Source organism: Ornithodoros turicata, chromosome 2 (assembly GCF_037126465.1).
Source record: "Ornithodoros turicata isolate Travis chromosome 2, ASM3712646v1, whole genome shotgun sequence".
In the NCBI taxonomy this organism is placed as follows: domain Eukaryota; kingdom Metazoa; phylum Arthropoda; class Arachnida; order Ixodida; family Argasidae; genus Ornithodoros; species Ornithodoros turicata.
The window spans coordinates 136,295,985-136,315,924 of NC_088202.1; the positions used below are offsets into that span (position 1 = coordinate 136,295,985).

At 47.1% G+C, this 19,940-nt stretch overlaps 1 protein-coding gene across 2 annotated transcripts in view; it reads left to right on the forward strand.

Moving 5' to 3' along the window:
* LOC135386181 (uncharacterized) overlaps window positions 1–19,940 on the forward strand; it is a 28,510-nt gene that overhangs the window by 5,692 nt on the left and 2,878 nt on the right. For both annotated transcript variants that reach the window (XM_064615953.1, XM_064615954.1), the window contains exons 9-20: window positions 3,531–3,702; window positions 4,109–4,190; window positions 6,131–6,324; window positions 7,257–7,352; window positions 7,759–7,853; window positions 9,110–9,170; window positions 10,718–11,008; window positions 14,840–15,040; window positions 15,502–15,852; window positions 16,765–16,890; window positions 16,952–17,047; window positions 19,214–19,393. In XM_064615953.1, coding sequence (XP_064472023.1) covers window positions 3,531–3,702; window positions 4,109–4,190; window positions 6,131–6,324; window positions 7,257–7,352; window positions 7,759–7,853; window positions 9,110–9,170; window positions 10,718–11,008; window positions 14,840–15,040; window positions 15,502–15,852; window positions 16,765–16,890; window positions 16,952–17,047; window positions 19,214–19,393 — 1,945 coding nt within the window. The remainder of the gene's footprint in view (window positions 1–3,530; window positions 3,703–4,108; window positions 4,191–6,130; window positions 6,325–7,256; window positions 7,353–7,758; window positions 7,854–9,109; window positions 9,171–10,717; window positions 11,009–14,839; window positions 15,041–15,501; window positions 15,853–16,764; window positions 16,891–16,951; window positions 17,048–19,213; window positions 19,394–19,940) is intronic.

The following is a 19,940-nucleotide window of genomic DNA, read 5'->3' on the forward strand; positions in this document are numbered from 1 at the left end:
GTTTCAAGGAAACCGCTCCCAGTGTGGATAGACCTAGACCAGGCTCGGCTACGCAGCGAAATCGGAAATCTTGGTGGTTGCGGCATTGACAATTGTTTTCCACCCTTTAGAAAGAAACATACTATCTGTATTTCAGACTGCGAACTTATAATCTGTGTTCATACAGCATTGATAACATGTAGTTGACGTATAGGTGACGCTGAAACAGATAAAAAATAGCAGCGTAGATTCGCAACTGTCGTCTCGAATGGGAGGCTGAAACGCGGCATTATGCTGAAAAACAAAAGGAAAACAAACGATAAGAAACTAACAAAGAGATTATCGTTGGAGATTTCGCTTAGAAGTTACAGTGTCGGAGTAGAGGGTACATTTATAAGTTACAACAAGATGTTTTTGTTTTTTCCGAGATGTAACTTCTATTCGTCTAAAGACATGACTTTGGTCGCTTTTAACCTCTAAATATACGTTACAGTGGTTTAACCTATAAGAAATCTCGAAATCTACGTCTATACAGAAGTTGCATGTTTCTAAAAGTTACAATAAAAGGTACGGGTTTAAGAGTGTATGTTTAACGTGCAGCCAAAGAGCGTATGCTATTTTTCTTCAGTTAATACTTTACTGGCTTCGCACTGGGCTTTCAGAGGTGAGTCACTCACCCTGACGGGAGGACATCACGTTCCACGTGACCTTCCGACGCCACTCGCTCAAACGTCGCCCACCTACGCATTGCTGATGAAGGCCCAATAAGGCCGAAACAGCTGTCCAATGCTGGTGTGGCGACGTTTGAGACTTATAAACATATGTTCAACGTGCAGCCAAAGAGCGTATGCTATTTTTCTTCAGTTTCCTTCAGACCTGTACGTTCTACAGAATTTTGCCAAACAGCCAACCTACGTTTGAGCTCACCTCTCGTACATATAATGCTTTTAGTACTGTCCATAAAGGGGCATTTAGTTCGGGAGGTTGTGGGCATTGGAGCACGTGTCGTCGAAGCGCAGCGGTCAGCACTGGAAATCTCAGACTCACTGTCATTCATGCGTGCGTACAAGTGCGACATGCTTCGGATGTGCTCAGCCTACGCTGCCCTGCCGCACGGAGCTAACATTGACAGCAATTATTCACATAGCAGATAATGCACTATCTATTCATGTCAAACTACTAACCGGTCGAAAACATGGGTCTAGGAAACACCGTCTTATGATTTATAATACTCCTCACAACCACCGTGCAAAATATTTCGGAAGAAATCGTATCGTGCGATTTATAATCAATTTTTTCTATGCCGCAGCGATCTCTCGCGTGACGTGCATAAGAGCACGGCCGTACGTGACTTGCGCATCCCAGTTTGTGCGATAGTTGGTTGTTGCGTGCTTGCATTTGCCCATTATGATGATTCTGAGTAGCAATCACACGTTACGCAGAGTAAAATGCAGAGTAGCGTCAATGTAAACACAGGTATCACGACGCAGCCTTCGGTTCAGTACACTAATAGAAAAATAACCTCGGCATTCCCAGCAACGGCGCAGTCCTGCGCCGCACTGTGTCCATTGGGGACCTCATGCTCACGTGACGGATGACGTACATAGAGGATCTTTGGGGCAAGGAGTATGCGAGGGAGAAAAACGAAACCGGATGTCTTCAGAGTAGTTTTTATTCGGTGTCTCGAAAACCACGCCGTTTTGTGAGCTGAAACTTTCCACACAGCATGTAAGCCTCCGTGGCAGTGGAGAAAAATCAACACTGCACAAATATTTATTTTTTCTCATATGGTTTCATTTTCTGTAAGTCTCGTGGTTGTGAAGAATCCCGAATTATCGTTCTGACCAGACATGTACAAGATACTCAAAAATGTATTTAAGATAAGATAATAAATACTAACGTTAGAATGTAATTAAGATAGACAGATAGAGTACAAAATACTTCAAAAAGTATTTGAAATACAATTAAGATGATCGAGTACCTCTCGCAAGCAAGGCAGTCTTGTGTTTTAAGCGTACACTTTCTTTGCCCGCAGTAGCAATTGCATTTCAAAATGGTCGTCTGACATCTTTCCCCTCTTCCTCTGCAAAAGCACTGCCCGCAATACTGAACAGACGTTCCTCAGGTGCACTGGAAGGCACAGCGGCGTTTTCAGAAGAGTTCACGTAGTCGAGGATATACTTCATCAATGCCGTGATTTCGGAGTCCCCGTCGTCCATGTACCTGTGCACTTCTTGTACGGCGCTGTTGTCCGTGTCCGAGCCTCCGAAGACAGTGCTGCACTCCAAAAGAACAGAGTACACGACGTTCTCTTTACAGCATACAAAAGGGTTCTTATGGGCGACCAGACAGCCCGTTGCCACAGAACTAAAGGCGAAAACCTGAACGGAATGGACGCGGAATGATTTTCTACTTATCGTTGAACGCAAAAAGTCACCGGTCACTGGTCGATGCGGCAAGTCGCCGCAGTGTGACATGAGTCACCTAAACCCCGCACACTACGCAAGCCGCCGCTGTGTGATAGGAGTCATCTAAACACAAGTCCAAAAAAGATGACAGAGATACCACATAACTCCACTAAGTATATTTGACCCAGAACAAAGCAAACTTCTAGCAGGTCCCTGCTCGGCGAGGTCAGAATTTGGCGTCAGGGCCCGCATAACAGAACCCTCTCTCGCTAAGGATTAGTACACACGGGGCAACGTCTCTAAATGGAGACTTGCAAGAAGGGCCAATGTCCGGGTCAAGTCCGAGGGACTCACGAAATTTCCACTGAACAAGCAAGATAATGGAAATACGAGACATAGAAAGTTTAAGAGGGAGTTTCAAAATATGTAATTAGAGCATCGAGTAGAAAATACTATAAAATGTATTTTATATAGAGTACAAATACGTAAAACAAAAAGTATCGAGTAGAGTACCAAAATACTGCAAATTGTATTTAAAATACAGTATTTTAAATACAATACTCCAATTACGTAAAAGTCTGGTTCTGACATATCTACGGCGCCATCCGGTGCAAAAACGTAGAAATAGTCGAAAAGTAGTTCAGCGCGCAACTAGCGCAATCTCGTATTCTCGCCACATGCCGTCGTTTGTGAACTTCGTCGACGACGTCGTGAAAAATGGATTGGTACCTGTAATTTAGTGTGCTGGTTTAATGTCTTGGTTTTCGGTAACCGGATGGTTCAGGTGTCATTATTTGGAGTAATACAGTCGCCCATGAATTGTTTTAAGCACTTCGCAATTCAGCGCTGTTGTTGTCTAGAGGAAATAGGGCTTTAACTTTAATGCATATTTTTTTCCTTTGATTGTCCGTATCTATTCATCATTTGCAATATCAATACACGAAATAATCGACGTTTTTACAATATATTATTGCTCGTCCTGGGTTAACTAAAGTCTCTGACTCCTATTCACTGCTGTCACGTACTTCGTAGTAACTGTTGCCTCATATTGTGGCCCATATTGTGAGTAAAACACATCTACCAGCGTCCTAGCGTAGCCCGACGCATAGCGATAAATACGTAGCGGTGGACTGCTTTACGCAGGTGTTGCGCCGTCGTGGCCGTATACCCAGTCATCGGTCACTTCGGCTATCAGGTGACCGTGCGTCAGGCTGCTGTGCTGGCCTGGATGGGAATCAAGGGAACCTTCAGCGCCTCTCTAGTCACCATTCACCATTTGCTTCAGCAAGACATGCTCACGGAGAACATGACCAAGGTGAGGCTCTTCACCTTTTTCACGACTTCATTTTGTAGTTAACGGAGGAAAAACCGTGTTGCACTATGGCTTCGCAAAGGCACAAGAACACCACGAATAAATACTCATTATTGTATTCAAGAATTTGCGTTGACTGGCTGCTTAACGAAAGATCGCCAAGCTAAGTTGGGGAAAAACTGAACTGTCTTCAGTAGCCTTGAGCGGTTATGTTGCGGCCGCGCAGGAAAGAGTTGTATCAATTACCCACCGTCTTGATAACTCAGCTTAGGATCAAGTGAAACTGCCTAAGTGTGCTTTTCCACTCGTCCAATAGTGCACGATTGTTCTGTACATGAGTGCCTGTGGGAGGAGTGTTCGTGCAATACGGGGTTTCACCTGCACCACATTGAACTAAATCTACTTTCAGTCCTACCTGTTTGCCATCTGGGACATGGTGCTCACGCAGATGATCAACGTCACGTTCCTCCCCGTCGTACTGAAATTCCTCGGTAGGCAAACTGCTTACGGTCATCGATAGAGAGTCAATACGGTCACAGTATGTCAGTACGGTCACAGTAGGCTACCACGTCTGTCGGCATAGCCCTCCTCTGAAGCCGCTGCATAGGTGTGCTCGTAAATTTACGGCAAGTTCGAGTGCCAACTAATGGAATAATGGAGTAGTAGTAGAATAAAACGCACGGGATAGTATAACAATTTCCCAAACCGAACGAAGATCGCGTGTCACGTAAGCCATCGTCACTGTGGAAACAGCGTATCTCATGGCAGAACTAGTGTACCCAAATGCATGATATTGCAATATCGCAATACTCCTTTATAGCGAACACCTTTTTTAACGAAAATACCACTACTACAATTTTTTTTTTGCGGTCCCGCTGGAGCCCTATAGGTCCAATAATGGACATCCTTTTTAACGAAAATACCTTTACTGCAAATTTTTTGCTGTCCCCTGAGTTTCGTTGTAAACGAGTTTGACTGTAAATGAAAACGAAAGAAACCAGATACTCACAGGAATATATCGACGCGCACCAAAAGTCCCGACAATGACGCAGCATAGCTGCAGTCATGGAGGTCGCCATCTTGCGCGGGACAGTTTGACCGGGGCGATGCTATAGGGTATAGTTTACTCCAGTACGAGCGGTAGAGGGCCCAGGTATGGTATACTGCTTCCCGATCAAGGTGCGGAAAAGAAAACCCCAAAGCGTAAGTCCCAACACGCTATCCGCACCACAGACCGGCCCAACAATGCTTTCGATCAAAAAAGAAAGAGCAGAATCTATTGACCCACAAGTTATGTACCTAAGTTTGTACTTATGTACCTAACGCTCTAGCCAACAGTTTTGTATGTATAAAATAGCGCGAGAAGGTTGGTTAAAACTTGACGTGATGGAACGCACAGTAGTCTTAACCCGTGTTAGCGCCGCGAAGCAACTGTGGCTATTAGCGGCGTACAGATGTGGGCAGCAGACAGGGGGACGCACAGAAGTCCGTCTGTCTTCTGCGCGCTCCATCATGTAAAAATGTAGAAAATATGCCATCAAGTAGAGTGCACAAAAGTGTAAAACAACGTGGCAAACATTTTTCTCGTACTGCTTAAAGTGGGACTCCGCAACAAAATCACCACAAAGGTTGTGGTATATATCCGTAGCCTTTGGGATGTCGGGAACATGTGTACGAAATATCTCGGTTCAAAACTGCGCAGATTTTACTCAAACGAATCATTACAAAGCGAGGGCTTCGCCTCTGTGAAGCGAGAGGGCGCTGAAAGCAACCACTGCTGACGTCACCCGGCATCCGGCAAGGGAGAAAGAATACAGGCTTGGAAGCAGGCGATAATGCTGGATGACGTCTCAGAATCCTCCTCCGGACGAACCGCCGCAGGATGGAGCTCTGTTTTCTGCTCTTCGCATATCGGTTTCGGTTTGTTATTGTCATCATTTACGAATTAATTACTAGCGCAAAATGAATGCGAATGTTGTATTCGGTATCGAGGGGATGGTTGGTGTTCGGTATGATGCTCACCGAAGTTTTTCCGAATCCTTGCGAAGTCTCGCTTTAAGCAGTTTTGTTGTTTTGTCGCAGATGTGGCCATGGTGCATGGTTTTTCGCGCTTTCACCATGTTTCCATCAGGCCACGGATTCGTTCACAGCACGGAGCCCCGCGCTTGCCTTGAGACTGTCCTGTCCCGACCGTGACCCTGTAGACCCAGTATTGGGCACGGGTGGTATTTCCCTCGCGCGGGCGCTCACAGATAACGTCAGTACCGATTCACGTCTAGGAGGCCACGTCTGCTGTACTAACTCAATGCGCGCACTCAAAGTAACCCTTTGGTAGAGGTACAATACCCTGCACATACGTATATTGGCATGCTAGATGAAATTGAGTGGACACAGTTCGAAAACTTGACATAAGAAAGACTGTCTGAAAAAGGTGTCCTGGACGTGTCCGACGTGGAAAAGCGTACGATGAGTGACGCTGTCGACTACCTGCAAGAGGCGACGGACGAGGCAACAAGCATCCATCGTGCAGACAACTTTTTCTTGCTCGTCGACTGGATCTGGGTCCGTCGCAACACGCTCATCAGCAATCCCTTCGAAACCACCTTCCGGTTCCACACGTACCAAGTAAGTCAAATTCCCCCCACAAAGATAAGCCCTCGTACCGTTGGGAGGTTTCGAGCAATTGCCATGATATCCAACGCTGCACCTTCCTATGGGTTTAGATAAGAACTTGGGTGAAACTTGCCGGTGAGCCAGTATTCGGTGGAACGATCAGCCTTGTTTAGCAGAACTTGACACAATATGGATGCAATTTAACCTCTGTATGCAATAAGGGGATAACTCGATTTATCCCCTTTTTGCAATTTTTGCTGCAATGACATCTACATACCAGTATGTACCTGCAAAAGAAAATTTAGGACCGTATTGCAATCTAATGGCCTGCAGGAGGCTAAGAAACGGGAAATGCAATCAGATCAGGCCTCTTTACTTGGTTTGTGATTTTTCGACTTATCCCCTCATTGCATACAGAGGTTCATATTATCAACGGCACGCGTGATCCCCTCGCCCTACGCTTGTTCCTATTGGCTGCTGCAATAGCTATCGGAATCACACTACGCGCCGCGCCAAATAGTGCACATAGACACCGAAACTACAGGAGTCCAGTGGGTGGTGCCTGGAGCTGCAGTAATTCAGTTATGGTTTTCGTGCCATTCTTACCTTTAACACGGGTATGGTTATTGTTAGTTCATTGATTATGTGAAAATACAGCCTCAACGACATGTGACGTTTTGTTCGACACCGTACGTTGAGAGACCTCTTAGCATTACGAAGAGATAGCAGAGATGATGTAAGCGTGTCGTCGCAAGTGGTCATGGTCAAGTTGTAAATTCACTGCATAGTTAATTGTGCGAACTCAAGAGCAGAGCCACAGTTTCGCCGCACTTGTGGCCATGATGCGTTTTTTTTAAATAAATTCGCAAAATAAGTTTTTTTTTAATAAGTTCGCAAACAAAAAACTGGTACATTAGAGGTCTTATTTGGTGTGTACGTTTCAGTATCCGCGCATAGTGAGGAGGAGGCGTGGGATTCGCAGGAGAAAGTACCGTGGTAACGACGCAATGGCTGTGGAAAACGTGCTCAGGATCGAACAGGTAAATAGAAAGCTCTTCGCCGTCAGTTGCGTAAAGCAGTCTTATACCCCAGACAGACGGGCACGGTAAACGCGATTTCCCGTAGCATTCCGTAGCACCGTAGCCAACGGTGGATTCTTAACTGTGGATATCGTGGCGTCGTCGCGTCGTCACCAACGGCCCCTTGTGCCTGTCACCACATGTGTTGTTTATGTTACTTATGGCCTCCAGGCAAGGATACCTCTGACTTTGCGCAACTGTTGGCAGCTATATCCACCGACCGTTCACACTTCGTACTATATATGACGTGAAAACAAGATTCGGCCAGCATTCGACTGTCGTCGTGTGGAACATTTTCGTCAATGCTCTCAAATGCAGCTGAATGGCATCTTGGTTATCAATACTGCAGCCGTGCGTCTCTTCGCAGGTGAGCTACTCCCGCCAGTATCGTCAGGGCGTCATTCAGCAGAAGACCAAGATGACTTTGCTGGCAGCGCTCCAATACCCTTTCGACAAAAAAGTGTAAGCGACATAATTGCCTTGGAACCCCAGTAACTAACTGCTGTATATTCAGAATTAACACCCATTAATGGCGTACTGTTTTTTTTTTAAATGCGGTTACATACACTGCGAGAGCAGACGCCTCATGTTGAGGGCGTGGCAGAATATGAGAAAACATGAGAATGAAACCGACCAATGAGGGAACAGACTTGATCACTTCAGTTGTGAGCAAGTGGTGAGCTCCTGCAAGGCGCCTAGTAAGCGAAGCAAGACTAATTCGGGAACAATGCAAGTCGTCCGACCCGTCCTTCTAACGTACGTCACCGTAGTGCGTCACCGTGACGCGCGTGGTGCCCACAACACGACGAAAGCCGCGACGCAATAGGAAAGCGGAAAGAATCGGATTGGCTGAGGGCACGTGGAGAGGGGTAGAGATGCAAAATTTCCGGAAATTTTGGATCGCTCGAAAAAAAAAAAGTTACTGCTGAGTCGAAGCATTGCCGGCCAAGCCACAGCATACAATGAGCTAGAAACTTTAGTAGTGTTCACCCTCTAGGCATAAATGCAGAGCAGAGCATCCCATGAGACTGCTGTCTCTCAGCGATAGGTAGTTGGAACAACCCGTCCACTCCGATCAGAACTCCGACATTGTGTGAACGCGATGGCGATCGCTTGGAGCAGCCAGACTGAGTTGGTGGTTATTGGCGAATTAGAGGCACCTAAGGCACTGTTGGCGGGTTAGAACGCATCGAAGGCACGAAAATTAACATTTTTGAATTTTGTCACCTGGAAATTTTGGACAAAATTTCCGTGGTTTTTTTTTCGGGGTTTCGCATCTCTAGAGAGGGAGTCATCTCTCCATCGCGCGGGTTGCCATTTACCTCATGGTTGTATGCGTGTCCCAGCGGTGTCATCTCTGATTTTGCTACAGAACTAGACCGGAACTTTTTGATCGCACCTCGTACGATGGGCTGTGTACAATAGCTTCACTAATCACGCAACGCTGCATGGTTGCCGTCAGTTTCCGTTTCCTAAAATCTCGTTAACGTCTGTTTCCCAAAAATATCGTTAACGGCTCTTGCGATGCTCCGTGTCCCTGGAACCACATCAATTGAACCTCCCAAAACATCACCTTCGTAGTGAATGCACAACATACGTCATCGTAAGCTGAATGCAGTCAACTTGAAAATGTTACGAAATGAGTAAGGGGTACTCATGGAAGCGTACCTATATGCAGCCCGTGAGCACCATAAACGTTTTTATTTGTTTCGCTGCAGGTACCTGGACATGGACATCATCGGTTCCATCGTGTCGATTCCAGATTGGATCGTATGGCTGGTATGTAAGCATATTATTAATGGTACAGCGCTAGACAAAAGTTTACGGAACACGCTCCGTGTATTCCATTCCATTCGCTGCTAGCGTGTCACTCGATCAATCAATCAATCACTTTATTTTTCATTGTGTGATGAAAGGAGGACCGAGAAAAAGTTGTAAATTACTGAGGAAAGAAAGTGCCGAAGCGTGTTCCGTAAACTTTTGTCCAGCACTGTACTATACAGTAGAAATGGCGCAACTTTGTGCAGATGCATTGCCCCAACACCACTTGGTTGTACCAATGCCATATAGCCCCAAACATTCCCTTTCTGCTCAGAGTGTACACCTGAATTTCCACGTGCAAATATTCACAAATGATAGAGGAACATACTGCGGATAATTCCAACGGGTCTGATAGCTTCCTTCTGCCGATAATGCTTTTGTTTTTTAGTACCGATACTCGTATTTAAAATATGAAACTGCAGCATGCATGAAGGTTGAAAGCAGACCAAGAGCCAGGCGTAGTCACCAAAAGGATGCAGGAGACTGGCTTCTATGGCAAGGAAAATAATTTCTATGGCAATATTTCGACGCCTGTACAGGCTTCCTCGTGAGACAGAATCAAAAAGGAAACTATCCGGGGCGAGGGATATTTATACTGTCGTAAAGCCTTCGTAACATTCGGGGAGAGGGCCCTTGTGGTGGTTACAGGCATTGTTACCAGCATGGATATACCATGTACCTTATAGAAATTTTCTTTCTCTCCATCTGTGTTCACGTGCCACGTACCACAAAGGGGCCTCTCCCCGAATCTCGTTGAATGCATGGAAGTACTGCACAATTTGACTTGAAATTAAGCTGAACTTGGCATCTGGCAGAACATTGCTTATTGGTAATCCGTTCTATCACAATCCTGCAGCGCACTATATCTGTACAGTGCTGCACTCAAGGCATTATATATGCGAAGTTAAACACCAGTTTCAGTGCTCGGGAGTGAATTTGGGAGTCAGAGTAGTAAAATAGGGACAAGTTACAATCTAAACGAACTAGAAGTTCTATTTCAAACATATGTATTTCGCCTCATACGCATTTTTGTTGTGATAGGAAAATTTATTGACGGTAGCGACACACCCGAAACACTACCACACTACCTTTTTGCATCTACGGTGCAGCAGCCACATGCATGATACTGCTACAGCAAAATGTGTGTGCGTTGGCCTCACCATAAGCAATGTGTTGCTAATGCTGCTAATTTACACAACCCGCTAATTTCGTTGGCTGTAGGAAAAATCGTTCCCGGAGAAATCGTCCCCGGACAAAACGGACAAATCGTCCCCGGAGAAAATGCCCGGCTGTGGCTAGCACCCCCCCCCCCTCAACCGCATGGCATGGTAAACTGTCAAAAACAAGCCTAAGCTAACCTAGGTTCCCACCAGGGACGTTTTTCCCGCGGGACATTTTCTCCGGGGACTATTTTTCCGGATCCCAATTCCGCATTGCCCAAAAGCAGCCCCAGGGCACGCTCGAAGCTGCGTGTACTATGCCCACGATATTTTTTTGTTTTGCAGAAAGAGAACATTAGCGAAATCCGTGAAGACGACGGGACCATTGACGACTCCTTCTCCCTGTCGGATCGCATTGAGAAACCCATGCGGGAAAAGATAATGGACCTGTTCGAACACGCCTACTACGAAGTAGTTATCACAGCGTCAACGCTGGGCGTGGCACTCGTGCTTCTCGGTCTCCTGCGGCACATTACTGTGCAGAGCGCCAGCAGCGGCAGCAGCAAGACTTTCGTCTATGTCCTCGTCACCGAAGCTGTGTATCTCGCCATGTTTACGACTGAAGTCGCCATCATGGTGAGGTCGTCCTGTGATACGTATGGGTGAGCGCGGCAAAGTACATTCGTGCCCTCACTGGCATCATGTTACCCGCAACATACAGCGTCGCTTGAATTCTACCCGCGACAAAAATGCGGAGAAACTCTGAAAAGAGAGAGAACGATATATACAGTGCGTTTCATAAGTGATAAAAAATTCTATCTGGCGACGTACTCGCCGGAGGCAATTAAAAATTGACCAAAGCCTTCTTCAATCGTTGCAAAAGTTTTCAGTAGGTAATTGCCGAAAGTCGCACCATCCTCTGGAGAGTACGTTGCCAATTTTTTATCACTCTAGGTGAAGCACCCCATTTATATATGTTTTTTGTATAACGGTTAATTCTGAGCGTGTCATATACGGCGAAGTTTGGACCGCGATATTCAGCATGAGATGATCAGCTCGTGTGACGCGGGTAACATTTCAGTGCTATTTCCCTTAATGTTCGATGTCGAATTTGTGATTTGTGTTGTGAGATGTCCAAGTGAGCATGGGGTATGTGAAGTATACTTTGTCGTGTATTTTTATCCACGAAAACTGGGGGAGAATTCCAGAATCTACGCCCTGCAGTTCAGTATCAGTTCGGGTGAAGAGAGGCTAGTTTAGTGGGTACGGGTAATGCGCGTTTACCCGCACTATCCACGGACCGCACCCGCATATTTTCCCCAGCGACTCTGAATTTCTACCCGCAAATCGCAAAAACAAACAAATGTAAGGAAACAACCTTCGACGGGGCTTGTCCCCGAACGTCCCAGTAAACGGACACAGCAACCAGAGAGGGCTCAATAGCTTCGCACTGACAGCTGACGGAGACAGCTGAACGAGTCGTTCAGGCTAACGAACCGAGCAACATTATCGAAGCTTTGCTGTGGTCACAATCTGTGCTCCTCGTGAAGCTTCATTGTGGTTATTGTGCACGTTGCGATCGCTCACGTGGTATGATGGCACCGCCCTGAGCGAAGAGCAGGCTGGCAGCGCGACTGCATTTTCTCCGACCAATAGCACTGTTTTATTTGTTTCGATAGCTCACATTCTCGGGCTCTCGTATATGCTCGTTCCGTTCCAACGTTCGTTCCAATGCTCGTTCATCATCTTCTTTTTCTTTCCGTCTCATATATATGACTCGCTAGTCGTGTGAAAATAATGAACAAAAAAGTAAGTCACTGTAAGCATAACCGTCGAGCAATACGCAAAAAAATTGTAAATCATATTCCTGCCCTGGCGATTGTGTCGGGTGAGAATGGTCTTCAGTGTGACACGAGAAGTAGTGTCTGCTGGGTTCTAGGGCCCATGGGAGTCCGAGGCCAGAAAGGGAAGACGTAGTGGCATCAGAAGTATCACAAGAAGAAGAAAGAGGAGGATACCCTTTCTCCTCAACGTAAACATTTATTTGATTACCCTTATGTAAATATTTCCTTCAAGCATGGGAGTGCAACGCGCAGCCTTAGTGTCAGGCTTCATAAACAGACTTCGCATACATAAATACATTCGCAGTGCAGTAAAACGTTTTTCTAGTGAGCTTGGATAGAACGTTAGTGAACTGTTCCGTGTTAGCATCGCGAAGCAAGAGAACGTTATGGAACTATTCAAAAGAATCTACCTCAGGAAAAGTACAGAATGCTTTGCTCTTCACATTCATTACAACATCAACACTATGTCCGCAATGTACTATTAAAGAGAATTCGAAAACTACTATAGGCATCCATTTCGCCTTTGTTGTTCATCACAACACCCGTAGCTATCAAGACGGTGTGAAGTATACAGTCGCAAGCCCTCACAAACGGTGAGGACAGCGTTTTCTTGGCGGCCGGAACAACTTCACGAAATCTGTCTCGTCCAGTTGAAAGGCGGCATCCTGACGCCATCATGTCCATGGGGCACAGTTAGCCGCTGGTGTGATCGCCCAAGCGGAGAATCCTTCCGCCACCTTTCATGGCAGCTTCAACGTAAGCCAGTCGTTAGGAATAACGAAACGAGGAACCTTATCGACGCTTTGCTATGGTCACAATCTCAGCTCCTCGTTGAGCTTCTTCGTTGAGGCTATCGTGCTCGTGAGCCCTTACGTGTTGCGATGTCACCGCCCTGAACGAACTACAGTTGCCAACGAGGCTGCAATCTTTTCGACCAATGGGGATGTTTAATTTTGTTTGGATAGCTCGCTTGGCTTGTCTATGGCTTGTCGTTGTCACTTCTTCTTCCTCGTCTTGATCTGCATCTTCGCGAGAATATATCGCAGCCCTCATGTAACCACTGGTGAGAATACCATGAAAGGGGAAGGATGTCCTTTTGTACACAGTCGCGGAGCAATACATGTCCGTTTCTGTAGAAGTTCTGTTTCTGCAAATCTCCAAACGAAGATGTTTACCCATTCTGACGAGTGGGTACACCCACTCATAAGGCAAACGATCCCGTTCGATCGTTACTGGACCGAGCGATTACGCCCCTGTCATACACGTGCTCGAGTTCACGGGTGCCTCGCGCTTCGTTTGATCATGAGCCATGTAGGCGGTGAAGCCTATGAGCACGTCAATACATTCGTTAGGCAAACGACACCGTTGGTCGTTAGGTAAGCGAGAGACTACTCGCTTTGTCCCGTTAACGAAAAAAAGCGCGTCCTGCGTCACGTGAAACTTGTCACGTGTTCGTTTTAACGAGAGCCCCGCCCCTCGTTGGCCCGCGAGCGATGGAAGTGATCAAGCCCCCAGCATAGACTTCGTAGAATATTACCGCCCACGATCTGTTTATTTTCCAATATATACACTCGAAGCCAATGACGAAGCATTTTGGAGCAAGCAGTTGCTCTCGCAGGCCATCTCAACAGACTTGAAACAATTCGGACAATGAGAGTTCTCACACTGACAAACGAGTGCCTGCGGATAACTGGGTGTATACTCACACCTGCGCTCCCCCCTATTAACATGGTCATCTCATCATAAAGAACACCGGATGTTCGTTACCCTGAATATCGTTATGTCTTCTTAAAATAAACGGGAAAGGCACGCAAAAGTCACGCCGCACTGACGTAACGCGGGACCAGCATACGACGTTTTCTCGATGGAAATGCGTGGAGCTCCGCGGGCGTGACGTAAGCCCGACGGAAAACCGCCAAGCCCAGCGGCGCCGGTGATGCTTGGTGTTCGGATCCCCTGGCGGCATTCTTTATCACGAGCAAAAACATAGCTGAGAGACTAAGGTTTCACGTTCCATACTGTATGCATATAACAGAGGCCCATCACGAACACTACAAACAAGAACGCGAAAACAGTTAGAGAGAGAGAGAGATAGAGAGAGAACCAACCGCACATCGCAGAAATTTGTTGGGATGCTCCTGCGTCTGAAACGCCCACTTCGTCAGTACGCCGCCTCGATCGTCTGCTCCTTTCATTGTCTGTTGACACCGGTGCAGGCACAGCTGCTATGCTGGCGACCGCTTGAAGCAGGCGCCCATTGGTCAAGACAGACGCGTCACTTCAGCTATTCACCTCGAGAATAAGCTCACCCCAGTTTTCGGTGAAATAGATGTGCGCCTGTCGGTTTCGGAGCCGAGCGGAAAACCGTCGAGCTCTCGATGTTTCTCCGTCGACGAAACGTCGTATGCGGGTTGGCCTTCGCTGTACCAGCCAACCATAGGGCAACACCGCTTAACCTGCGCCGTGAACGATGGGTTACGCGCCTCAGACTTCAACGATCTCTCCGCGCGCCGACCGCCAAGATCTCATCATAGCAACTATATACTGTTTGCATTGTAAATACCGTTCTATATATGACTGACTGTGTAGATTCGTTTCTCATTCATGCTGTATATGACAACAGATCTCTGCGTACGGACAGAGGTTCGTGAACATGGACGCCTACAGCCGCATCGACCTGTTACTTGTAGCGACGTGCATGTTCCTGTTCGCGCTTCAGTTGAGTTTCTTCGTCATCCAGGAAACGAGCCTCGAGAGCGTCCTCGTTCTTTCTTTCGTCGCTACCATATGTGTGCGCTTCATGCACACTGTCAAGTACATCGACGTGAGTCGCTTTCCTTTTCGTAACATTCGACTATTCTCCTGGGCGAGACATCTCTGGAGCGCCAGAGTGTAGTAGCTGTGCTTCACGTGCCGAATACTCTGTGCGTAACGAATGGATAATTTCCAATACGCGTCGCCCGTAACTGTGGAATGTCGAACGCCGTGATTTCCTGCCAGTAATCATGGCAATGCGAAGACCAATTTGTTCCATAACACGAGAAGACGTGTAAAAATCGCAAACGCGCTTCTCACGGGTACGAAGCGCCGTCAGGTCTCTGCGTAAAATGTGCACGTACCCACCAAGCCCAAGACAAGAGACATGGTGGAAGGTAGTTTCTCATACGGATACGCAACTCTGAAAAAAAGGTATTTTAAATATATTGGTTTTCGTTTTGAATTACGACATATGTTCCTGCCCTGCTTCATTGATGGGAAAAAAATAAAACGGAGATTTTATTGCAGCTGTTGGCAGAGGGCGCGTCATCACTGGTGCACCAGTATCTAGACAGCAAGATATATGCAGCGTACGAAGCGGGCCACGCCATCGTCACCGGCGAAGAAGAGGTCCAGAGGAACGTCTGGAAGTTTGTCGACAGCGAGGTTCTGGCCACAGAGATCCGTGGACGCGCCACCCTCAACCGCCTCATGGTGCTTCGGCGACTGGTGGAGATTCAGACCCGCTTCCCAGGTGTAATGGTCGCCTTCCGCACCCGTCAGGCCAGCACTACCATCCTGAGTGACGTCACTAGGCAGCTGCGCACCCTGAGGAGGGATGGCTTGCTCGACGATAGTATCAGCAGCGACGTTGTACTCGTGAGCACAATGAAATATTGTCTGTCATATTTAAAAAAGCTCCTCAGAAAGCAGTGTTGCTTGTCTATTGCACTTGTATATTGTATAGTATGCCAGTATCATAACGATCAGCATCTCCCTCGGCACGCTTCCGTTCTTCGTGCGTGCATCTACATCTATCGTTAAAACCAGTTCGATTGCAGAGCGCAGTCGTAGCAAATAGCTCGTCATTATCGACCTCACAGAGGTATCCCGTAACGCGCGTTAGACTCGTCACTTCGGCCCGTGACTCTGCACGAGCTCTTGCGCGAGCCCACCACAGTGGTTTTGGAGCGCGCGAACTTTAAATGTACGATAGGTATGTGCTATGTGAAAGTTCAAGACCGGGGCCCAGTTCGATTCTCGAAGCGCAGATTGTCACTGGCTCTACAAGACTATTTTTGATGGACTTCAACAGACACTGAACCAATCTGTAACGATGTCTCAAGGACCTAGTGGATGATTCCCATACATATATCGGGACAGCATAATATCGTTCAGCGAAAACCAAGGCATTCCAAAAGGTGTGACCTTACATTTGTAAGGGAGCAACGAATTCGTTAAGAAGCTTTGTAAACAGTTCCTTTGAGTAGTCGATTACTGAAACTTCCGCAACACGCTCGATAACCGGAAAAGGGGCTTTTCATGACAAATCCCTAAAATTGTCCGCGTTTCGAACGTAGCGTCTACCCAACGTATTACTCTATTTCCTCACAGGACTGGCGAAATTGTAGCCCAAGCCAGTGCAACAACGGAAGCGAGCGATAACGTTCGAAAAGTGACGCAATAGAGAGCGGAATGAAAGATATAGCGCCAAAATGTCTTACGGTTCTAGTTTTCGCCTCTGGTCTTGTACGTCTACGGAGACATTTCGTACCTGTTTCTCCCATATAGAAGCTGAATACTGCTCACATGAGGATTATCGGGGGACCCTGCAGCATGCCCACTAGTTACAAGCCAATCGCCATGCTGCGCGTCATTCCGTGGATTCCGTCAGACGCCATACGCCAGTTCCTCGCAGTACGTACCCTGCTGATTCCCTAGGAAGTATCTCGTCTAATGCAAGAAAATGTTTTTGCAGATTAAAATTCGTCCGGTTTCTTACTCTGCCGGAGACATCATTGTCGAGCAAGGCGAGGAGAACCCGATTCTGCTCGCCTATTCGGGGATTTTGAAGGTATCGGCTCAGGTTTCTTGTAAACGCGGACAGCGGTTTTAGATTGGATACCACTTGCTGGCCAGTAGAAAATTTCTCTGCATTCGTAGCGAATGGCCGACTATCAAACTCGAGACAATAAAATAAGCAACTGAGATGACATTAAGAGATAATGCACAACTGCACCATAGTTACAGTTGGTGGTATAAAATGTGGTAGTGGTGGTGGCAAACTGCAAATCAATATAGAAAATCAAAAAAGTTCTAGAAGAGATGATTTCAAAGCTGCCCCAAGTTGCCTCCTCGTCCTTATTTGCCTCATTGCCTTATTTGCTGCCGCCTTTATGTAGGATGAAGGGGATGAAGAGCACAATGACGATTAACATAAAATAGAGCAATATATCGAGACAACACTGGCACCCGGTAAGGTACGAGTGATAAGTATACACAATCATTGCGACCATTAACAGGCTTGTACAAGAGGCAGTCTGGAACACTGCGGCGGTTATATAAGGCTAAGATATTACGTTTGTGAAGTATAGGATCATAATTATAGCAAAACGGTAGCGTGAAGGACTTTTACTGAAGGCTTCTGCACACCCTCTGTATCTGCAATCAAAGTTGGGTTAACAGTGTTCCATACGACGCAGGCAAATTCCACTTCGGGTAAAATTAGGGCATTGTAAATGGAAATTAAAGTTAGGGATCAACTGAAGAGTCTTGTTAGACGAAACATAATGCTCACATTACGGTGGGCCGAAAGAGGGCGCTGATGTAGAGGGAAGGCGCGGTCAGCCTGCTCTGAAGTGGCGGCTCGCGGTGAACCCAGGGGAGGGAGAATATGGGTGGATGAAAGAGGGAGGGGAGAGGGAGGAGAGAGGGGAATGATGGTGGTAGAGGAGAGAGAGGGGGGATGTGCTAACTCTTTTGCTCTGGGATCACGGAAAACCTGCGAGCATCCCTCAGTAGTCTTCATTGGGATGCTCCCTGTACCACGGTAACCGCCGGATTATTTGCGAAGTTACTCGAAAGAACAGCATTGGAGATGTCAAAGTGAAGCGGGAGAGAGAGTGACACACCTAAATCTCTAATAGTATCCCGAGAAAGATTAACCTCTTGCAACAGATCTTGTGTGAACACCTTTTTTTTTTTTTGCTATGTGTGTACGGTATAAACAGTGCGCCTTTCTTTCATCTGGGAAAGTAAAGGCTTAGAACACACGTCAGGAAAACAGTAAGGAGCGCAGGCGGAAACTGTTCCTCGATATCCGTAACCGATGATTTTTTTTCTTGGCTCACATACCATTGTTGTGACACCCGTAACCATAGCAGTGAACCCTCAGGTGGGCAACATTAATCCACAGACCCGACCACTGTGGCATCGCTCATGAACCCAGTTGTTTCCTGACGTAGAGCAACGAATTATCAACAATATTAGTAATTAGTCCTACTCTTGTACTTCCACTGCACTCGGTACATTTTGACAAACCCGTTTCGTTTTGCAGTTAACACCGTACGTCCGAAACCCTAACCGCCCTAACGTTCAAGGGTGCGAGCGGAGCGGCCGTGCTTAGCTCTACTCTGCCGCTAGGGGGGCGTCCCGATCGCTCTCCGCAAAGTATACGCAGCACCTGTAGGGGCGCCACCTGTAATGCCCCTACCGGGAGAGGTGCGCATTCCTTCCGGGAATCGTAGTAGACGATTATGTGGGTGTCACTGCAATGCTGACCGTAGCAACTGCTCACATTGCGCGCGTTAAGTGGAAACTTTATTTGCAGAAACATCAGTGTAGTGCTTCCACCTGACCGAAGAGTGGAACGGCACTTGGCGTATACGACGGAAATGCTATATTAACAAAGCAGGGGGGCATGTATTTGGCAATGCAAACATCCGACATGGGCAGAAAGAAAAACATCTGGTTGACTTGGCAAGCTTCGGAGATATATTGGGAGAATCCAAGGCCACACGAATTAAAAGCGTTAAAAAACAACTGCAAAATCTCGCCCAAGATAAACTGCGTGGACCCCATGTTATTCTGGCTGCATATGAGGCAGTGGACATTTAGAATTCGCCGAACCCTTACCAGCTTACGAGACCTGCCCGTACGGCCCACTTAAGAACGCCTCTGTCTTTTTAAGTCATCCTTCCTTCGCACCCACTAACTTCTGGACGCTTTTCGTTTGGAGCAGATAGAAGGCGAATTCGAGGATCAGCACGACGGTGTCCTCCCCAATTCAACTTCGCCGCTATTTTATTTTAACGAAGGATACTTCGTGGATTACGTGGCTGCACCTGCATGCATCGGGGTTCTAGGCCTCGTCTCCGACGCGGCCTCTATTACTAGAGTTGTAGCTGAAACTCAGATCAATGTAAGTTATTCCTTCCTGCACTATATATCATCTACACACAAAACACATCCGCGACCTTCCACTGCTATGGAGGCGCTCGAAAGCGCCCCGCCCTCCATGCGTGGAGGGTTAAAGCGGATTGTTGCACGCATTCGTCGTGTTGGTTTCGTTATTTGTCAGTGGTCTAACCGTTGAGTACATTGCGTGCGGCAGTGGAAAGCATGGTTCACACTACAGCGTTACGTTGCGTGCGTACGCCGGCGAGCGTTGGTTGCCGTGGCCACAGACGCGTGCGAGACCTTCCGCAGCAGAAATTCTGCTGCAGAACACAAGGAGCTCGAACTGAACTTTTTCCCGATGCACGCACCGACCCTCAAGGAGGGAACCAATCGCCGCGTTCCGCGCATGCGTGTTGAGGCGCGTCTCCGCTGTAAACATGCACATGGCATGTAAACAGGGCATGGAGTGTGCAAACAAGATGCAGCATTCATTCCATTTGCTTCGAACTGGCAGCAGCTTCTCTCATGTGACACTCAAACGTGGACATAAATCTTTCTCCCATAAGGCT